This window comes from Coregonus clupeaformis, chromosome 7, assembly GCF_020615455.1.
Source record: "Coregonus clupeaformis isolate EN_2021a chromosome 7, ASM2061545v1, whole genome shotgun sequence".
NCBI classification, from domain to species: domain Eukaryota; kingdom Metazoa; phylum Chordata; class Actinopteri; order Salmoniformes; family Salmonidae; genus Coregonus; species Coregonus clupeaformis.
This window is the reverse complement of record NC_059198.1, coordinates 70,110,181-70,133,773: the sequence shown is the minus strand read 5'-3', so window position 1 is coordinate 70,133,773 and position 23,593 is coordinate 70,110,181. Positions and strand designations below refer to the sequence as shown.

The following is a 23,593-nucleotide window of genomic DNA, read 5'->3' as shown; positions in this document are numbered from 1 at the left end:
CGTAGGCACGGGTCACAAACACATACAGGACTACTATCACATCATCATCATCACCACCTACACCATGTGACATCAGTGTCTTCCAGCACAGGGAGAGGTGAGGAGGGAGGGAAGGAGGGAGGGAGACTGAGAAGAGGGATTAGCCTTCCACTACTATGACGGGGTTGTTGTGTGTAATCTCTGTACTAACATCCTTATGTCCACACTGAGGGGTAGAGAAGGATCCTACCCTAACAGGTGCTGATTAAAACCTCTAAAGCTTACAAACTGGGGATGAACAGTCCCGTGTTCTACTCGTTGTAACACAGAGAATATCAGCTGACTGGGAGGTACGAGGGCAGGGAGGAAGAGGAGAAAGGAGATGGTAATATATGTATCACACGCTCATACATATATGAACCGCTAGAGAGTGAGATCTAGCATACACAAACAAATGGAACAAAACGAGGTATGGAAATCTTGCGTTAACAGAAAGAGGACCAGAAACTCCAAGCTTGTTGTGATTCCATAACCAAGACAGAGGGGAGCACCATGAAAAATATGCAGCTGTCACGAGAGAAATACAGCGAGAGAGGGAAAGAGAGAGAGAGAGAGAGAGAGAGAGAAAGTGCTAAGAGGGCCTTGGGTTACCATTACAAGGCCCAGGGTTGAGAGAGTGTGTATGAGTGTGTAGGAGAGGGAGACATCAGGTGCGTGACTGAGACTGTTATATTGCTATGGGTCAGCAGTAAAACAAAGCGAAATGCAAGACTGTCGCACCACTACAAACTACAGTACATCATCAAGCACAAAGAAAACAGAAACAATGAGGTTTGTAAAAAAAAAAGTTGTGTTTCAGTTGTGATTATAACTATTCCAACCTTTTCTACTACCATTCACCAGGGTGCTGCAATCTACCAAAAACATACATACCAACCCAAAATATGATATTTATAATCACAAAGAGAGTAGACATCAAATTTCACAAACAGAAAACCAAGTGGGAGGGATTGAAACCAAACAGTAAAACAGCATGCAGCTTTTTGTTAAAGAGTTTAACAAAAAGAGACAGTGTTAGTACTGGACTGTATATGATGATGCATATATAGGGGAGGGTCAACAGAACTCCAACGGACCAATGGTGTTAGTCTGAGATGGGCTCAAGCACAGAGGTGAGGTGATGGTTGGACAGGGTCATAGTAGATTGTCTTGACAGAGAGGTTGTCTTGACAGAGAGAGGGCAGAGGGCGGGGGTTAGGGTGGAGCAGGCTAAGGCTGAGCCGTGGAAGTGGATGGAGCTCCAAGGGTGGTGGTGTGGTGGGGCAGTATGGGTTAGTGCATGTGGAAGGGGTAGTGGTGGTCACACACAGCACATGCTGAATCTCCGCCCGTCTGCCTTTGTCCAAGATGGATTTTAGTCCATTTTACCGAGTCCCTGTGGTATTTCTACCCAAACAAGTGCCCCCCCCAATATGTATTACTAATTAAACGCTCCCCGCTTGCTTATCGTCAACTTAAATATCATTACCTAATTGGTTTGTTTTAAGTGAGTCACGTAAAATATTGTTGAAATGGCAACTCCCCTCCAAAGCCACTGATAATCTCCCTCATATACAGTATTTGTTGTAGGGCCTTGCTGATAAAATACCCAAATATTTGTTTTCCTACCTTACCAGGGAAAAGTGTAACTGCACCACTTCCTAGCTCTGTTTGGGTCTGTGTTTTTCTCCTCTCGTCTAATTCCGGACAGGAACACCCAGTAGAGAGGAGCCTGGGAATGGGGGATATATGAGCTGTATCTGTGTGCCTGTCAGATCTTCCGCTCCAAGGACAGATAAGAGGAATCCATACTGGGCCTCATATGCTGGGGAGAGGGATCACATATGTACTTATAATAACTGGGGCTATACATCACCTAGCATGGTGTCACCATATAACATGTTCATGCTGGTTGCTAGACAGATATAAATAAGATATAAATAAAGGAGGGGTTGGAGGACTTCAATTCCCATGATCCTCTGCAGCCTCCTCTCTGCACTGCAGATAGTGCTGCAGTGGGCTCCTCCCTGCTCCACTGACCCAGAGATACTGGGGATGTTTTCAGTTCTCACTGTAGTAAGATGGTGCTGCAGCTGCCTGCAACAACCCGCACACAAACACAAGCACTGGCTGAGGAGAGTAGTAGTTCATCTAATAGCACCTCTCAGGGGTTATGTAGGTTGGTGGGGGAAATCAAATGTAAGCCAATAGTCTGGAACCCTCCCCCATAATAACTATCTGTATCTGTAAATCAGAATGAGGAAAACCAGGTGGGGCTGGTGAGGGGGAGAAACTTCAGTCCAAACAGCTGAGACTGATCGATGAGCCAATCAGAATGGACTGAGCATAGTGTGAGGGCGGAGATGAGGCACAGGCTGTGTGCTGAACAGATGAATGAATGCACTAAATTAAGAAGAAAACAGACAGACGGATGGATGAAAAGCAACGACGGCGAGTTCCAACAGCAGTGCAAGTGGAGTGAAGGCATTTCCATACGAACCTGGCTTTAAAATACTGGGCTGTCAAAAGAACAGTCACACGTGACACAATGTAAGAAACCGGCCAGTCACTAACGCTTTCAACTGCAATTTGTTTTCTAGCTTTTTCTAGTTCTTATTCAAAAAAATCTAAAAAAATATTTATTTTGCCCTAAAATGTAAATAAAACACTGTACACAAAACAGAAATGTGGTAACTAGGCATGTCAATAAATTCACTGATTTAAAGATTACTGTTAATATAGGAGAAATAAAAAGAAAATGTTATCCAAACAAGAGAAATCCACACCGAGAGAGTGGTGGTATGGAGGGTAATGTGCATTGTGCTGTCATTGACACAGTGCATGGGAGGGGGGAGGAGGAGGGAGGGTAATACCAAATAGATAGGGGACAAGGAAAGAAGAGGTATACAGGGGGCACCATAACAGGAACCTCAGAGTGTGTGAGTCTTCAAACCTTGTGATGCGGACGGTGTCATGTTCTCTCTGTGTGTGTGTGTGTGCAGTAGACGCTGGCTGTGTGTGAGCCTCACACTGGGGTTCAGAACCCCCTTGCATTATACTGGAGGTTTTTACAGGGATTACTGCACCATCACTGTCTGAGGCCTTAACCCACAGAACAGACAACACAGTAATCCAGTTAACCAGCAAATAATGTCGGTCATATTTCATATGATTATCTCTGTGAGATTTCAGAGAGAGAGATGAAGAAGGGGAGAAAGAGCAAGAGAGAGAGACTAGTAACTATGTGACAGTAGAAAACAAAGAGGGTCGCAGTCCGGCGTCACTTCTCTCGTCCCCCTGTGGAATGTGTGTTTTTACAGGAGTCTGGTGGAGCCTGGTCTGTTGGACAGAGCAGGGGGGCAGCTATCCTCTCCTCTTCCTTGTAAAGCTCTTTTTCCAGCTCTGTTGTCTTTGGCGCTCTGTCGGTCTGCCTGGCACGCTCACATTCCTCCCTGCTGAGGCTCAGATAGGTGTGACTAAATGGAAACAACGGTCCCTGCATGGGCCTCAAGGGACTCAGGCCAAATAGAACAACAGACAGACACCTTCCAACCAAGGCCCTGCCCTCTTAGCACCACCATATTGGGAAGCAGTTGTCACCTAATCTTGGGTCTGTTCAGTTGACCTTGAGGAGTTATGTGACTTTACCGGTGGACAGTCTTGGTCAGGATCATTGGATCTATTACCATCAAACTGACCTCATCAGTCTGCCTCTTGCAGGGTTGGAGCTGGTGCTAAATAGAACTCGAGCCCTCGGCGGGGTCAGGGTTGTAAAGGGGCCGAGTGACTGACCGCAGTTGACCTTTCCCTTGGTAATCTTCCAGGGGTTCATTTTCCCAAATTAAGGCTGGGAGGTGGTGGGAGTGTAACACTTTAACACAGCATGGAGCAGAGGAATGATACAGCTGGTGCCTGAGCAACAGCACAGTAGTCTATGTGTATAATTGTGTGTGTGTTCCTCTAGGCTGTGTGTGTGTGTGTGTGTGTGTGTGTGTGTGTGTGTGTGTGTGTGTGTGTGTGTGTGTCCCCCCGGGGCGAGCAAGTTGCACAACTGTTGTTTGTGCGTCTGGGGACAGTGAAAAAGTACCTCTAAAAGGTTGATTGTTTCAAAGACAGCTACAGCTCTGTTGATACATGGACGTAGCCTTGAAGCAGTTGGTGCACCGTGACTGTCTGTCAGACCCACCTCATGTTGATGATGTCAGCACCTGGACCCAGAGCAGAGACACACCAAATGGCTGTTAGCACTGGTGATAACATATGGAGGGTGGGCAGGGGTCAGTGTGTTACTGCAGTTGTATTGCACCATGAGAGGGTGATGTATGACCTTTGACCTGTCAGAAATCCCTGGGCATGTACGTTTCGTTCTAATCTGACTGAGGTTTGACTATAACTGAATGATGTTGTCAGTGGTGCTGGAATGTAGCTGACCCTGACTTGGTGCAGTGTCTCAGTAACCAAAGGTAAAAGCATAATGTGAAACGGCACAGTGTGAAATCAATCTTCTCTCTCAAATTTGAGGCCAGAACAGTTTGTGCACAGGTATTTTTTAAATTTAGTTCTCGTGTGTGTGTGTCTGAGGCTGCCCACTGCATATCTCTCTCAGGGCCTGGGATTTGGAAGAGGGGACAGGGGTAGGGGACATTGGAGAAATGAGGGAGAGGGGAGGGGAAAAGGTGTTGTGATTAGGACAGAGTGTGAGAGCTAGTACCGAATGATACCCAGTTAACACATGCAATGCAAAAAAACTAATGTTAGAGAGAAAGAGCGAGAGACCAGATGGGAAAGACAGAGAGAGAAAACAGATCCCAATAAAGTACCACAGACCTCTAGCTGCCTACAGATCAGAACACACACAATGAGTGGCAGGGGAGGGGCGCAGAGAGGCGCGGGCGCTGCACACACAAAGCCAGCTCCGTGACGTGAGACACGCTGACGACTGTCACTGGCCCCTGTCACCCCAGAGCCATGACACTGCTGCTGGGGTAGGAGGGGGTCAACTGGCAAACACATGCACCTGGGGTTGGTGAGTGTGTTATTAAAATCAGACAAATCTAAGTGGAGCTGGGAAATTTCAAAGCTGATCAACTGCAATTTCACTGAAATTAAAGGTTTGGTGTGTGTGTGAAATACGCATTATGTAAGCGCATGTGTCTGAAGTGACAGTCCTCCGTCTCTCTCCACGTGTGTCAGGAGCTGTTGTGCTGCTGCAGCCCGGCTCTCAGTGCCCCTCCATAGACAATAGCGCAGGAGCAACAGAGCCACTTTCCCCAGGTAGGCAGGCCACCTCTCCTGCTCTCCTCTCCACTCCTCTCGCCTCCTCTCTACCGCCCACCCACAGTGGGCTCCTGAGCCAGTGAGTGGGTTGGAGCTACGTGGGTCAGCTTGATTTGATCAATCCGCCCACCATGACAACCCACCAGGGACTATATATATGAGTCACATGAAGGTCTATAGAGAAATGGTCAGGGGCAGAGGATTTTATCCCCACATTTCATAAAGGAAGCCTTTTCAGTATGGCTTAGTAAAGCTTTCAGAGCAGCAGGACAACAGCAGAGCTAGGAGAAGGACAGACTGACCTTGTTGTTACCGCTGTAGTTACTGCTGCTGTCTATGTGCCTCCCAACTGAACAGACACAGGGCTTATTTTACACCGGAGTGCCTGACTGAATAATTTGGCTTTGTTGTAGCTACATTCTTAAGGCTAGCTCTCATTGTCTAGCGGTATAGTTGTATGGGTGTTTCTATGTAGACTGGCTGTATATACTTTAAAACAAAGCCTAAAAACCCTCCTCGTAGCCTACTTGTAAGTAAAGCTTTATTTATCAATGCAGCTGGAACTCTCGCCATGAACTCTCAATGCAGCTGGGCTAAGATAATGTTCTGTTGTGCCTTGAGATGCTCAGAGTCAGATCAATAGTTGGAGTCAGACGACATCCACTAAGCCCTGAGGAGGAGAGGGGATAGACATTGTGGAGACAAGAGTGGAGTTCAGGCCTGCTCTCCATGGTGCTTCAGAGAGAGAGAGAGGGGGAGAGAGAGAGAGAGAGAGAGGGAGGGAGGGAGGGAGGGAGAAAAGAGCTGCCTGCGATATTATCCATGTGCCTCGTCAGCAAAAAATGCAGTCCCAGTTGCACAAGCACCATGCCAGCACAGAATGACAGAGGGTACTGTACACCGAATCACTGTGTAGTAGAGAGATAAAGAAAGAGGAGAGAGAAATAAATAGTTTGAACATAGATGCATGAAAAGAACAGAGAGGAGAAGATTGATTGAGAGAGCAGAAAGAGGTAGAGCGATGTGAAGACAGAGAAAGCGTGATAGAGAGACAGTAAGAGAAGCGTTACAAGGAAACCCTAAAAGATGGGAGTAGGAAAGCAGAGCGTGCAAATACAAACCGGGTCATTGCTGCTTAGCTAATAGGGGCCAATTCGCTGCAGGAGAGAAATGTCGAACACCCCAAGTTGTGTACAATACTGTAACATTCTGAGATAACTGTCCTATATACACACACATACAGTACAACCTCCACACACACAAATACTAAACACACACACACTTCCATCTCCAAGCCTAGACTTTTTATCTTCTCTTGCTGTGTAGTGGATAAGGCACCGAGTCTCTTTCCCTTCCCAAATCAGGTCAGAGCAGAACAATCAGACCACATCATCCCCCCCTGTGGTAGTGTGGCTTCTCTGGACACCTGTGTCAGTAACTTATAGTAATCCTCAGAGGACACAGAAGCTACCAGGCAACTGAAGACAAGCAGGGATCCCAGCAAAATTCTGCTCCAATGGCATTTGCCCTGGATTCTGAACTTGACAGGCTAGTATTGGTTTTGCTGGTGTATATACAGTAGAGTTTGGACACACCTACTCATTCCAGGGTTGTTCTTTATTTTTACTATTTTCCACATCGTAGAATAAAAGCGAAGACACCAAAACTATGAAATAGCACATATGGAATCATGTAGTAACCAAAAAGTGTTAAACCAATCAAAATATATTTGAGATTTTTCAAATAGCCACCTTTTGCCTTGATGACAGCTTTGCACACTCTTGGCATTCTCTCAACCAGCATCACCTGGAATGCTTTTCCAACAGTCTTGAAGGAGTTCCCTCATATGCTGAGCACTTGTTGGTTGCTTTTTCCTTCACTCTGTGGTCAGACTCATCCCAAACCATCTCAATTTGGTTGAGGTCGGGTGATTGTGGAGGCCAGGTCATCTGATGCAGCACTCCATCACTCTCCTTCTTGGTAAAATAGCCCTTACACAGCCTGGAGGTGTGTTGGGTCATTGTCCTGTTGAAAACCAAATGACAGTCCCACTAAGCCCAAACCAGATGGGATGGCGTATCGCTGCAGAATGCTGTGGTAGCCATGCTGGTTAAGTGTGCCTTCAATTCTAAATAAATCACAGACAGTGTCACCAGCAAAGCACCCCCACACCATAACACCTCCTCCTCCATGCTTTACGGTGGGAAATACACAACTGGGAGATCATCCGTTCACCCACACCACGTCTCACAAAGCCACGGCGGTTGGAACCAAAATTCTCAACATTTGGACTCCAGACCAAAGCACAAATTTCCACGGGTCTAATGCCCATTGCTCGTGTTTCTTGGCCCAAGCAAGTCTCTTCTTCTTATTGGTGTCCTTTAGTAGTGGTTTCTTTGCAGCAATTCGACCATGAAGGCCTGATTCATTCAGTCTCCTCTGAATAGTTGATGTTGAGATGTGTCTGTTACTTGAACTCTGTGAAGCATTTATTTGGGCTGCAATTTCTGAGGCTGGTAATTCTAATGAACTTATCCTCTGCAGCAGAGGTAACTCTGGGTCATCCATTCCTGTCGCGGTCCTCAAGACAGCCAGATTCATCATAGCGCTTGATGCTTTTTGCAACTGTACTTGAAGAAACGTTCAAAGTTCTTGAAATGTTCCGTATTGACTGACCTTCATGTCTTAAAGTAATTATGGACTGTTGTTTCTCTTTGCTTATTTGAGCTGTTCTTGCCATAATATGGACTTGGTCTTTTACCAAATAGGGCTATCTTCTGTATACCCCCCCCCTACCTTGTCACAACACAACTGACTGGCTCAAATGCATTAAGAAGGAAAGAAATTCCACAAATTAACTTTTAAGAAGGCACACCTGTTAATTGAAATGCATTCCAGGTGACTACCTCGTGAAGCTGGTTGAGAGAATGCCAATAGTGTGCAAAGCTGTCATCAAGGCAAAGGGTGGCTATTTGAAGATTCACCAATATAAAATATATTTTGATTTGTTTAACACTTTTTTGGTTACTACATGATTCCATGTGTTATTTCATAATTTTGATGTCTTCACTATTATTCTACAATGTAAAAAATAGTAAAAATAAAGAAGAACCCTTAAATGAGTAGGTGTGTCCAAACTTTTGAGTGGTAGTGTATATAAGAAGAGTTTGCCTGTGTTGTGTGTGTGTGTGTGTGTGTGTGTGTGTGTGTGTGTGTGTGATGAGATGTGTTGTAGAGGGGGCTAGAGAGGTTTGTACAAATGGCCTTTATTGCTAAATAGCCACTGTGTAATTTAGCACCGAGGGCAAGGGAGGCAAACAGGGATTAGCACATTTCCACTACTAGACTCAGGGACCTCGCGCTTCCCTTGAGGACATACACAAATTACATTTTACTGTACACTGCCCTTTTAACAGAGTGATTGGAAGGTATTTAAACTATAGACTGATAACAGTGCCTTATCCACTCCACTCTTTCACAATCTGGTGAACTAGTGCCTGGGTGACTGAAAAAGGGCTAAAAAAAGACAGGCGCACATTCAGATTTAAGATCTACGATTAAAGTCAAACTAAAATAATGAAAATATATCCTATTCATCCAGCAAAGAGCTATCACACAGGAAATGGCACAGGAAGCAGATGGCTTGGGAAGGGAGGGGTCTACAGTGATTCTACTGATTGGGTAGAGAGAATGGGTTGTCAAGGGAACACTGGACGTGTCTATCACACAGGCAGTACAGGGTGAATGAAGTTGGCGAGGATCTTATTCCTCTCTTTCTGGACCAATCATCCATTCTCTCACACACACACACACAACACAGTTTCAAGTTGGGCTGGTCCAAAAGGTCCAGGGGGGAAGGATGCGGCCTTACCGATTCTATGGGCTTGTCCAGGGACGCCTGCTCCAGCTCCAACTGGCCCTCTTCATACTGGTCAAAGTGATTTCCCCCCTAGGAGAGAAGACATGGGGACAGAGGGTTAGACACCAGGCAGCTAACACACACAGAGACAGAGACCGAGAGAGAGAGAAAGAGAGAGAGACAGCGCGAGAGAGAGACAGCGCGAGAGAGAGAGAGAGAGAGAGAGAGAGAGAGATGAAGCTCAGTGAAAAGCCAGAGGAACAACAACCAAAGGAAAAATGGAGCAAGACTGCAAAAGAAAGACAAACTGAAACGCAAACTGTTTTTGTGTTCCCTTGATGGAAGTGAAACCATTTCAGCTCCCAAGAGGCTAAAACACATTTCACAATTACACAGAAACCACACACAATCAAAAGGGAATGGAATGGACATGTTAAAACACATATAGATGCCTACCAAAGACATAAATGTATGCACACACACTGTTGAGATAAGGTTCTCTACTGCCAAAGTTTGACAGTTGAAGAGCACCATATCTTACAAGACAGAAGGAAACCTAATTTTCACCCTGAGTGCTTAAACCGGTTACGGTGGTACAAAATAATAGGCTAGAGTGTGTGTGTATGTGTGTGTGTGTGTGTGTGTGTGTGTAGCTATATTACCACAACATTTCAATGCCATGAGGTCAGTGCAGAGAGATCTAACCCATTTCACTACACTACACTGTCTGCAATGAGGGGCTAGAATTGATTGAGTTATTTGTATTTTTCAGGGCGGGCAGGATGCAAAAATGAGGCATCCTATTTGTATGAGACAGGGTCCTTGACCTGAGGATGACATCACGAGATGAGTAATGAGCGTGTCACTCCATCCAGAAGGTGGGTGTTGTATACAGTGTAGTCTCTGCTCCGAGACAAGACACATTACCCCTCAAAGCAGAGGCAGCAGAACGGCACAACGTGAAGGTCACCTTGGAAAGCAGATGAGATTCCTCTGACCTTCAGCCTGCTGAGACTGAATGACTGGAAGACACAAGGCAGTGTTCTTTCAATGTGTTCAATAAGACTGACTGAAAGCCACTGTTCCAAAGTGTTCAATAATACAGAGATCCTGAGCCCTATATCGCTTTGCTCCGAGTATATTTGAGGCTTGGGTAGTGCTGCAGTACTGACTTTATCAAATGGTTTTAGACGACTGAGGCAGGGCTATACGCTGACCTTTTTTTTTTTTATACAAGGAGCACATGTGCGCCTAAGTTGAAAAATGTTAGCGCACACAGAGAAAAGTAGGAGCACAATGAAAAATATTTCCGTAAAATCGTCGCACTGTAGAGCCCCGTGAGGCTTACTGAGTTTAACACACAACCTCCAAGGAGGATCCATTTCTAATACCTTTTAATTACAGAGCATCAAGCCTAAGTGGGTTTGAACCTGCGGGACGTCTTTTGATGAGACTGTGATTGTTTGTACTGAGACAGTGACTGTTTCTACTCACGTACAGAGTCTACGACCGCTTCATCTTTACAACTGAGGGATTAACTGAAGAACACAGATACTAGCCTAACTAGAATAGATCACGCAATTCTAGCTCAAACCTTCAGGACAAAACAAGGCTTGAAATTCAAACTGATAGCCTGTTCCCTTATTTCCAACCACACATGATTTATACCACAGTAAAGCTTTACATGAGATCCAAGGACGACACTAGCCTGACCGATTTAAAAACATGTACAAATAACCCTCAAACCGCTGTCTGATCCCACTTTTCAGTTAGAGGGCAAGCGGCATCAGCGTGTTTGTTTCAGAGAATTCCATTAGGGAGAGGCAGTTCCTTGTGACAGAGCAGAGGGAGGGAGGGGGTTATTTACCAGCAAATCAATGGCTGCCTCTTCTCCCCTCCATTTCACTTCTCTTCTCTTTGTCTGCGTCCCAAATTACCCCTATTCAATGCACTACTTTTGACCAGGGCTCTGGTCAAAAGTAGTGCACTATATAGGGAATAGAGTGCCATTTGGGAGACAACTCTTGATTTTCTGAAGTGATCAGAATGCCTAATGTGTAACGAGCTGCAGCTCCTGCCACAATGATCTCATCTCCCCACTGCTGCCTGCTGGTCCTCTCTCATCTCCCCTCCGTCTCGGGTCTAATTCCACCACTCACAAAAGCACAATAAATATTTTGGTATTAAAATAAATAAACATAAATCTAAACTTGTAACTGAGGGGTTCCGCTTCCACTGCAACACTGAAATGGATGCTTAACTTGAATGACCCCACATTAGGGGAAGTCTGCTGCTCAGACCGAGTCTGATGGTGGAGACATGAAAGAAGAGAGCGTGGCTGCTCTGAATACTGAGCAGTATGCTCTGCATTATGTTATAACATGCAACATGCCTGAGCCCCAATCACAATCTAGTCTAAATCAATGGGCTTTCTCTGAGATGGGTGGGATGAGACAGAGGCTGTCTGTGTACACAGGCTGAGGCTAGACCGACTGTCTGTGGATCTCTGGGTGTTCCCTGTGCAGTGTTGCTTGGCAGCGGGCTCTCATGTAGACCAGGAGAGAAACACCTGGCGAATACTGAGCGCCTGGGTATCCACAGACTACTGTCCTGAGTTAGGGTTAACCACTCTTAGCCCTCACTCATTCGGGAGGGGGTTACATATTTGGATATTATTTTTGACAATACATCGTATCTACAATGTCGCAATATTATTTTTTGCGCTAGTTGGCTGTACCTGCACCAAAACTCCAGTATTTTTCCTTCATAGCTTGTTCTCCATCTTTTTAAATAGGGAGCCAATTGGTTTTCACCACTTTTATTTCCATGAATGATCAAAACTCTTTTTCTCATGGCTCTCTTGTCCCTCTGCAGCAGACATATGGTGAGCAATGTTTGGAACATCCAATCGCAACAAAAAAATGATAATCACAGTATCGAATCGCAATACATTTAGAATCATGAGAATCACAATGTATATCGTATCGGCACCTAAACTAAGTATCGTGATAATATCGTATCGGGAGGTCCCTGCCGATTCCCAGCCCTACTAAGTAGCCTAACACACAAGCTCATGCACACACTTAATGTTACTTTCTAAAATCATCATCTGACAACAGTTAAAAAGCATCATAAATCCACTTAGTTTCAATCCAATTGAGCAACTTTTTATAATAATAATAATAATAATAATAATAATAATAAGCCATTTAGCAGACGCTTTTATCCAAAGCGACTTACAGTCATGCGTGCATACATTTTTGTGTATGGGTGGTCCTGGGGATCGAACCCACTACCTTGGCGTTACAAGCGCCGTGCCCTACCAGCTGAGCTACAGAGGACCACCCTTTTTAGCCACATGACTCATCAGAAGAACAGTGGGCTTCCAGACTGGCAAGCATTGGAACATATGGGCTGACCTAGGGCTCCCCACCAGGAGCCATTAAGGCAGCTCTACAGGGGCTCTGAGGTCCCCACTGTGACACCCAAATCCTGGATGCTGCACCCTGATCAAATCATCAAGCCTTTGAAAGTGCAGACGGCTCCATTGTAAATCAAACACAAAACATTTCATTTTCCTCTCAACCCAAGTGCTGTTGAGTTTGCATGTCTAACATGGGTCACTCGGGGCATGAATGCCCAGTCTCATTGTCCTTGCTCATCAAGCCCCCTCCCCAATTCCCCCCTCATATCCTTTAACAAAAGGGGAAAATGCTGGCCTCAGCAGAATGTGAGGAATGAGCTCCGACTGGAGAGAAGGCAGTTGATAGGTGCCACACTTCCCCACAGGGTCTGTATTCACCAGAACCATTCAAGCCCATAATCCCAGTATCCCATCCCACCCAACCACCACAGAGCTGATCAGGTAGGGGAATATTAGAGGTATGATAGACAGCTTGTTCTGTGGTCTACATTCATAAAATAACAATTCAAACCCCTCATTATCTCTGGGAAATCAAGCCAACAACAGCGTCAAGGTAGATAGTGTTGTAGTGTTGAGGTAGTGTTGTCTGGGTCGCTGGGTACAGCTAGGAGAAACCTACTATGATGGAACTCAGGACAGCAGAAAGTTCACAAATTCTTAGAAACCCAAAGTGTTTGGAGAGACAATAGATTATGGAAATGCAGAATGCTCCAGAATGAAGGCAGCAGAGTCTAAACACTGACTACGACAGATTGAGACTGAGCAGTATCACGGCAGCAGACTGGCCTGGCCGGGGTTGGCTCTGGCCGTGTGAGGCTGGGCCGACCTCACCATGACTTCATGCCTCTGTCTTCCACTCCTCACAGGAGGTAGTGAAAGGGGGCCTCATCTGGCCTCTGAATGGCAGACTGCATGCTGGAAACAGCTGGTCTGGAGCAGCCTTCACTGGGCTCTGAGGCCACACAATAGACAGTGTGTGCTGGTGCTGCCTCTCCTAGTTCTAACCCCCCCCCTCTCTACGGCAGCTGCACAGGATGTCCACACTAAAACAAATATTCTTAAAGTGCTGTTTCTGGTCCAGAGAAGCTGACGACCATGCTGACCACTAGGTAACCGACAGTTTGGAAATATAAATCTCGTATCATTTCCTTGTTCCCTTGTTCTACATTCTTGATCTGGTATTTTATCTTGAATCGTTCAAACAGATCTTGGATGAGCACAGCGTTAAAGAGCACCCAGAAGAAAATAAAAAAACTTCCCGTCCAAAAATAGGTGCTGCCATCACTTAGAGAAAGAAGCCCCTAGTGTCAGCTGTCAAAATGTCTCACTTATGGGCTGCTAAAAACACTCAGGGCATGTGTCAAGTTAGACATGGCTTAAACAAAAACAAGATTGAACACAGGCTTATAAATATCAAACACCCCAAAGAACATCGTAGCGATGCCATGCATACCGCAGTGACATTGATAACTTACAATTCTGGAAACAGGAGTGGTATTGCTTTTGAGACAGTAACATAGAAACAGTCACTGAAACAACTCCTCACAGACACAAAGGAAACCTGTATTACCTGCTCATTCTTCCGAACTGGCCCGTTGAACAGCACCCCAATCCATTTCAGCTTTCCCCTTATGATCTAAACCAGGGGTCTCCAACAGGTCGATCACGAGCTACCAGTGGCTCGCAGCCCACCTATGAGTAGCTCGCCAAACAATTCTGAAGTACATGCAATTTTCACGTGTTCCACCGCAAACTGTCATAAACAAATCTCACAAGTATCAGACACCGCAAGCTCCCAGCTACTATCTAATCAATGCAACAGTTCTCATTATCCCACCCCTGGTTAGCCACTATTGGCTTACAAAGCCAAACCTAACACAATATATGCCAATTTATTTCCAGCAATATTGCCCCCGTTTATGGGAGTGGTGCACGTGTTTGTCTATCACTCAGTGTGTAGCCAGTTGACGTGATAACATTTACGTCATTTAGCAGACGCTCTTATCCAGAGCGACGTACAAATTGGTGCATTCACCTTATAGCCAGTGGGATAACCACTTTACAATTTTTAAATTTTTTTTATTTTGGTGGGGGGGGTGGGTTGGGGTAAGGGGGGGATAGAAGGATTACTTTATCCTATCCCAGGTATTCCTTAAAGAGGTGGGGTTTCAAATGTCTCCGGAAGGTGGTGAGTGACTCCGCTGTCCTGGCGTCGTGAGGGAGCTTGTTCCACCATTGGGGTGCCAGAGCAGCGAACAGTTTTGACTGGGCTGAGCGGGAACTATGCTTCCGCAGAGGTAGGGGAGCCAGCAGGCCAGAGGTGGATGAACGCAATGCCCTCGTTTGGGTGTAGGGACTGATCAGAGCCTGAAGGTACGGAGGTGCCGTTCCCCTCACAGCTCCGTAGGCAAGCACCATGGTCTTGTAGCAGATGCGAGCTTCAACTGGAAGCCAGTGGAGTGTGCGGAGGAGCGGGGTGTCTTGTGGTTTGACAGAAATACTTTTCCAAAACCTTCTCAATTAAATGTTAACTGCAAAGTAGGCTTACCTGGCAGAAGTAGACCATGAGTAAGTATATCATTTACATCTATTAGTTATTTGCTAACTTTGACATGAAATGAACAGCCGCAGTTCAGAACCATTGCTAGACCAACACAGATGGCACATTCCTCAAGAGCTAGATGCTCAATTAAAGGGAATTATACTCAAATCAAAACGTGTTCGTTTTTTTCCAGACCTATAAAAAAAATGGTCTTCTGATGTGATTTAACCATTGACGTTGACTCAGAACATCCAATTTATTTGTTTCTCTATGAACAATTGTAATTTTAAGAGTGAAAAACTAAACAAAAAATCTAAAACCAGGAAAAATGTATTTTATAGGGGCCCCCTTAGAGTTGTTTATTAACCATTATTTTACCTGGTATATTGACAGTCAACATAGTGCACTACATTCTGTTGTACACTAAGGACCCGGGGAAGAGTTGCAGGGGAGAGGAGAAGAATGTTTGAAAGTTAGAAACAAATTAGTAGCTCGTGATGTTTCATTTTTTAAAAGTAGCTCTCATGCTAGAAAATATCTAAAGTGTTCTCAAACACCTTCTTCCTGTCTTGCTCTGTCCATTTCCCTGTCTTGGTTCCCTCTATGCTGCCTGGCCCTTCGCCATAATTGAGGTGAGTGACAGGGAAAAGAAAACACACACAACAAACAAACTGGGATAAAACAGGGCAGTTAGCACAATGTGCTCTAAACCTCATTAGGAGAGCAGATTTCTGCTGGGTTCAGGAACGGAAACACAAAAAACTGCTTTCATAACAAGCATGAGACAGGGGCATGACTGATGTGTAATTTTTGCAGACGGTTAGATTTGCTAGCTAGGGCATGTAAGAGCAGAGCAGAGAGATTTAGGCGAGTTAATGGGAAACGGTCAACATTCAATTGCGCAGTGTAACCTGCAGCAACAACCCCACAATATCTGCCTTCTCTCACACCCTGCAAAAGAAGTGTTGGCATGAATATTTCAGAAACATCTTGAGCTAAATTAATTAATTCACCAAATAGGCCCCAGGTATTTGAGATGCAAGTATGCCACAGACAGTCATTGGCGGACCGAAGGGCAAGAGATAATTCATCAAAGACACAGCCAATAAAAAAAGTAAATGTAGGCTATATCAAAGCACATTATTTAATCATTTTCTGTATCACAAACACCTTATATTTGCTGAGTTATATTACCTTGGGACCTAGCAACTAGCGAGCATTACTGACTGTGGCAGGACTCTTTTGGAAACACTCGCTCTGACAATGAGGACTCAATGAACAAAAAACACTACGCAGTGTACAATAAACTTGTAGTATACATTCATGGCCCTGCTCTATATAGCCTAGTATTTGACTTTACTATAGGGTGGTGACAGAGCAACACTTTGGCCTTTGCACTATATATGGGCACCATATGAAAATAATGACCATCCTTTCCATTACTGTATACATAAACCCAGCATGTCGCATGTAGACATAGCACACATTTCACAAGAGTTTGAGCGTTTCCTATGCTCAAGGACAAGTGTAAGTAGCAGACAGCCAAAGCTGCTTGTGGGGAGACAGCTCCAGCTGCCCACAAATACAAGCACAGACCGGTGCCAACTCCAACTAAAGTAGGGTACAGTAAAACAACACAGCCATGAAGGCAAACAGATCTTTGGCCAGACCTTTGGGCAGCTTTAACCAAAGGAAATTAGCTTGAAAAGTATGTAGGTTATCCCAATTTGTGGCGTTGTAACATGATCATTGCAGTGGTGGTGGTGTGATGCCAAAATATAAGAAACTGGCACAGGACATGCACACCTTTGACAGTGGCACACAATTCCGCACAACTTGTCCCAATCTCTCAAACTCTGAGCTACTTTGACAATGACAACCATGACTGAAGACCAATGTTCCCTCTAAGCTGTGCGTGCAGTAGCCAGAGCATGCAGCTCCCCCTGGACTGCATGCAGAAATATCAGCCCACAGAGAGAAGCTCGAGATGGAACTTCACTCAACTTTCTAGAGCAGTGGTCACCAACCGGTCGATCGCAATCGACTGGTTGATCTACAAGGCATTCCTAGTCAATCACCAAACATTTCTGTAAAAAAGCCAATGATAAAGCCTTGTGTTCCTATTAATTTTTGTATTAGTCTCTGGCTGTTTGCAGTAGGTGCACCCGAATCAGCTGCCCTGCGCGCCCGGTAGGTGAACTGTTGCAATTTTGAACCATTTCATGTGTCTTAAAGTACAAACTCTGCCTTCCCAGTGGGCCCAGAGAGCAAATCAAGTGCACTATAGACCTAACGCTGGCCAATCGGATGACTCAGATTACCGTGTCTGGAGTGACGTAGCAGGCATAAAAGAAAACTACAGCAAAGTTGATACTGTGAGATTTTGAAAAATGTTAAACCATGACTAGAGAGAAACTGTAAATGAATACAGCAAAGAGATGCTGTTTTTATGAGTGAGTTCATGTTTAAGTTCTTACACAGCACTGCCAACACTTTGTATTCAACACTTTTAAGCCATAAAATGCGAGTTTTGCCTATTTCCACTCAGCGCTACAACAAGCACTGCAGCAGTAATGAATGAGTACGAAAGTGTATCTATGGGCTTGCTTTGTTGTTATTATTAGCGGCTTGGGTCTTTTTTAATATCAAGGAATATTTCACTTTCTCTGTTCATAGGAGTAACAAAATGAATTTGTACATGAGGCAAAAATAATGCGGTGCGACTCGAGTTGCGCCATCAGCTGGTAGACAGTGTCCCTTTTTGGTGAATGTCAGTGGAGGAAAGGGAGAGCGGAGGGATGTTGAGAGGCGGACCCTCAGTCTGCTGCTCTCTCCCTCTGCTGAGACTGACCATCAGATGCAGGCACCATCAGCCCAGTAAAATAAAAAATAAAAAGCAAATGATTTAAATGTATGCTCACTCAGCTGTGCTTCACAAGCAATCTAATACCGACCGGTGTGATCATATAGCCTACCTCAAATTTTGAAATAGACTTTTTTTTTATGGCCCGAACAAGAACAATGCATTAGCAGGGCAATTCAAGCAAAGCCAATATCCGGTGATAATGTATTGGGCCTATAGTTTATTGCACAAACCTCATTGCTACAGTACTGTTTTTAATCAGTTAAGTTTGCATAGGCTTACGTTTTTTAAGTCATGTTAGATCTCAGGTTGCATTTTGACTCAAAAGGTTGGTGACCACTGTTCTAGAGTTTTCCCTGTTAACACTATCAACATTTCCCTTTATTGTGGCAATTGTGATCGAATCAGCACAATAGCCACTTTCAATGCAACATACCAAAACAAAACAAACTATGCAAGAGATTTTGTTGAAGGCAGAACGCATCAAAGTAGGATTTTATTGCACTGGACTGTGTTTACAGCATGAACGGTTGTGAGTAGATACACTTGTTTTGAAATCAAAGCGAGAGCTGCATGTAGCCACGTGTGCACATTTGGTTAATATCCTTTGCTAGTTAGTGAGTTATTTGCCCAAGAGCACAAAACGTGTACATTTCTAGACATCTTTGAAAAGCGAGCCAGATAAAGAGCTTTTTTTTATGTCTTAAGGGGGCACTGTTGTATTTTGAGACAGGCTTGAATAAGCTAAGTAGCCAATAGGCAGAGGGTAGCATAACTTGTCTGATTATCTTTAATAATGGTATGGGAATAATAATGCATTTTATTTTGTAAAGTGGTTTCTTGCATCAAACAACACAACATTTTCAGTCACCTCCTTGTCTGAAGGACAAGTGGATAAACAGGTTAATGTCAAACCCTGCATGTTTATTTTCAAAAGTCTCATGGAATGTAGGCCTACATTGAACACCATACATTGGCTGCTACTGTAGGCTGAATGATAGAACAGCTATTTCCATGTTAAAATGTTATGGGATGCATTTTCTCCATTGTTTTTGATGGTAGGCCACTCTGGTTGGACTACATTATGATCAAATAGCCACAGTAGTAGCCTACATGGCCACTGTTAAAATGATAACTTCAACTGGGTACTGCCTCAGTGTTCACAGTAAACGCGCTCTGGAAGTTGCACAGAATTTTCACAAAGTTCAAGTTTGCGCTCAGCAGACATGAAATTTGCTCAGAGCCGAAAAAATTAGAGGGAACATTGCTGAAGACAACAACATAATCACTGGCATTTTTTAAATTCTAAATACTGTATGTATTCACTTGCAACAGAGGCTCAAATAACACGCTGGAAGAACATCAGATTATAAGGGTGACGTCAGTCGCAGGCAGAAACTGGACAGGACACCAATTTAACTCCATCCTGTCTTGGGTTTCAGACAAGCTAAGCAACTGATCTGAAGACATTAATTGCATATGGTGATGTTAACAGTTAGTGTTGTTGTGCTGCCAGCAATACAGTTGAAGTTCTAGCCCAGTAGATGTAACATGCCAAGGAATGCGTGAGTTAGTTGGCATAACTGGTGAATCCGACGGCGACATCAGCAAAACACATATCCAGCGTTGTCGAGCAACTGAGAAGCGAATCCGCTAACGTTAGCTGTACCCTACTAGTAGTTAACAAAAGCGGGTGCAGGATTCATCAACAAGCGGCGTCGCTTGCTACAGTAGCTAACAAGCTGCAAACGATAAATGTAGTTAGCGCTAACGTTACACATATTATTCAACTCGCCCGAATGTTGCACAGCCAGGTATTGTATGTACATAGCTGGTGGCTACAGTACAGTATAAATCATGTTTCCCCCTTTCTAGCTCTGACTTTGCTGATAGCTACTTTGAGGAAAATTGTATTATGACTGATGTGTGGTTGTCCCACCTAGCAAGCTACCTTAAGATGAACGCACTAACTGTAAGTCGCTCTGGATAAGAGCGTCTGCTAAATGACTAATGTAAAATGTACATTGTCATTGTCAGTACCAACAATGTGACAGCTAGCTAGCTCGATGTAGTTAGCTCATTTCCCCAAGGTCACTCGGTTCACTTTGTCAAAATTACAAATATTATTTTGTATCCACTAAGCACGTGCTTAGAATTGGTAGTTGTGTGTTCAATCCATTGCTCGCTAGCCGAGCTCAAGAGCAATGCAACTCGTCGAACACTGGACTATCAAGTTGCTGCTAACTAGCCTAGCTAGCATACCTGCAGACTTCTCTAATAGTGCGAGGCTATGAACCTAACTAGATTCCTGATTCGTTTTAAAATGTGTTATTACGGTGCACAATTATTCTCATGATATTATTTATACTATATTGTGTTTAGTTGCTAAATATTTGATTACATTACCTGGAAATCACGTTCTTCGTTGAACCTAGAAAATCTGTCAGCCATTTTCTGTACGCAGCAGCTTCTTTCGTCTCTCCTCTGAATGCTGGACTTGGAAACGCCTACTGAGTTACCAACAAAGCAACTGTCCAATTGTAACTCACAAATGCTTTGATTGACGTATACTTTCAAACAATGTAGCAAATTTGTAATACAGTGTAACTTACTGTTATTAAGAGAGCACAGGCATATTTGCTGGTTCCTTAACCAGCAACACCCACCCTCATATGACAATCTAGGTCATTTAGTTTAGCCTACATTTATATCCCAAACAAATGCCCACTCATGTACACTTTGTTAGATTAGAAATAGTATTATTTTACTTTCAGCTGTCGAAAGAGAGCAGTAAGGTATTCATTACATTATTACTTTGTTATTACAGCTCAATGGGCGACTACACATTTCCACAAGCACTACCTGGATAACAATTAAGCTAGGTTCCCATGCCATCTCGTGGCCATACATTGAATAGCGTCAAGGCCACACAAATCAAATAAAAATTGTCACATGCTTCAAAAACAACAGGTATATCGTAACAGTGAAATGCTTACAAAAAAGTAATAATAATAATAGAAAAAAATTGTAACACGAAGAATAAATACACAATGAGCAATGATACAGTAGCTTGGATATATACATGGGGTACCAGTACCGAGTCGATGTGCAGGGGTACAAGGCCGCATCACCGCTCACTCACACAACACGTACACACAACTATATGTACACTACCAGTCAAAGGTTTGGACACACCTACTCATTCCAGGGTTTTTCTTTATTTTTACTATTTTCTACATTGTAGAATAATAGTGAAGACATCAAAACTATGAAATAACACATATGGAATCATGTAGTAACCAAAAAAGTGTTAAACAAATTAAAATATATTTGAGATTTTTCAAATAGCCACCCTTTGCCTTGATGACAGCTTTGCACACTCTTGGCATTCTCTCAACCAGCTTCACCTGGAATGCTTTTCCGACAGTCTTGAAGGAGTTCCCACATATGCTGAGCACTTGTTGGCTGTTTTTCCTTCACTCTGCCATCCGACTCATCCCAAACCATCTCAATTGGGTTGAGGTCGGGGGATTGTGGAGGCCAGGTCATCTGATGCAGCACTCCGTCACTCTCCTTCTTGGTAAAATAGCCCTTACACAGCTTGGAGGTGTGTTGGGTCATTGTCCTGTTGAAAAACAAATGATAGTCCCACTAAGCCCAAACCAGATGGGATGGGGTATCACTGCAGAATGCTGTGGTAGCCATGCTGGTTAGGTGTGCCTTGAATTCAAAAAAATATCACAGACAGTGTCACCAGCAAAGCACCCCCACACCATAACACCTCCTCCATGCTTTACAGTGGGAAATACACAACTGGAGATCATCCATTCACCCACACCGCGTCTCACAAAGCCACGGCGGTTGGAACCAAAAATCTCCAATTTGGACTCCAGACCAAAGGACAAATTTCCACGGGTCTAATGTCCATTGCTCGTGTTTCTTGGCCCAAGCAAGTCTCTTCTTATTATTGGTGTCCTTTAGTAGTGGTTTCTTTGCAGCAATTCGACCATGAAGGCCTGATTCATTCAGTCTCCTCTGAATAGTTGATGTTGAGATGTGTCTGTTACTTGAACTCTGTGAAGCATTTATTTGGGCTGCAATTTCTGAGGCTGGTAACTCTAACAAACTTATCCTCTGCAGCAGAGGTAACTCTGGGTCTTCCATTCCTGTGGCGGTCCTCATGAGAGCCAGTTTCATCATAGCGCTTGATGGTTTTTGCGACTGCACTTGAAGAACATTTTAAAGTTCTTGAAATGTTTCGTATTGACTGACCTTCATGTCTTAAAGTAATGATGGACTGTTGTTTCTCTTTTTTTGGTTACTACATGGTTCCATATGTGTTATTTCATAGTTTTGATGTCTTCACTATTATTCTACAATGTAAAAAATAGTAAAAATAAAGAAAAACCCTTGAATGAGTAGGTCTGTCCAAACTTTTGACTGGTAGTGGACATATAGTTGTGTCTACGTGTTGTGTGAGTGAGCGGTGATGCAGCCAGTCAAGATGCTCTCAATCGTGCAGCTGTAGAACTTTTGGAGGATCTGAGGGCCCATTTCAAATATGTTCAGCCTCCTGAGGGGGAAGAGGCGTTGTCGTGCCCTCTTCATGACTGTGTTGGTGTGTTTGAACCATGATCGGTCCTTCGTGATGTGGACACTGAGGAACTTGAAGTTCTCGACCCGCTCCACTACAGCCCCTTCGATGTGAATGAGGCGTGTTCGGCACTCCATTTCCTGTAGTCCACGATAAACTCCTTTGTCTTGCCCATGTTGAGGGAGAGGTTGTTGTCCTGGCAGCACTCTGCCAGGTCTCTGTATTATACTAAGCATAGGTGATTTTATTATGTTGAAATGTTAAAGTTGAAATGGTGCTGGAATAGTGGAGGCAGCTCCTGTCTTTTTTTTGCGACTTAATTGTGGTAGCCTAACTCTCCATGGTTCTAAATCAATAGTTGTTTAGTAGTCCGAAAATGTCAGAAACAGTAACTCGCTTGACCATGCTGTAGGTCATGTAACTGTTCCCTACATGCAATATGCTTTGTGGACTTCGCCGGACAGATGTTGCACTACGGTTTTGTCATGAAACACAGGTGTGGTTGAATTTATTCTGGCACTTTGCCATTTTACCCCTTGATCACACCGACAGTGTTTTTTGCGCAAAATGGTACGCAGCATCATCTGGATATGTGTGCAACAAAAGTTCAACATTCACCTTCTGCTACCATTTCTGTCAAGTTCTACACATACAGTTTGACGCATACGTTCTATAAATCCAACATATGCACCACACAGAACGCACTGCAACTGCCTATCCAATGCAATGCTGCAAGGCAAATGCAGCATTCCATTGCAAATGAATGTACCTCTGGTGGACCAAAATGCAAAGTTACTGTCGGTGTGATCGAGGCGTTAGCATAATTGCATTTTGATTCACCAGAAGTACATTCATTTTCAATGGAACGCTGCGTTTGCCTTGCAACATTGCCTTGCAGCATTGCCTTGCAGAGGCAGTTGCAGTGCGTTCTGTGTGGTGCATATGTTGGATTTATCGAACGAATGCATCAAACTGTATGCGTTGTGAGCTTGACAGAAATGGTAGCAGAAGGTGAA

General features: G+C 44.1%; 1 protein-coding gene across 1 annotated transcript in view; it reads right to left on the bottom strand.

The window, feature by feature from the left end:
- The window catches only part of LOC121550600 (G patch domain-containing protein 8-like), a 39,050-nt gene extending 18,579 nt beyond the window's left edge, over nt 1–20,471 (bottom strand). Inside the window, 2 exon segments of the mRNA XM_041862925.2 lie at nt 9,167–9,244; nt 20,390–20,471. Of these exon segments, the coding sequence (XP_041718859.2) occupies nt 9,167–9,244; nt 20,390–20,434 (123 nt within the window). The 5' untranslated portion in view covers nt 20,435–20,471.
- Between the last annotated feature and the right edge of the window lie 3,122 nt (nt 20,472–23,593).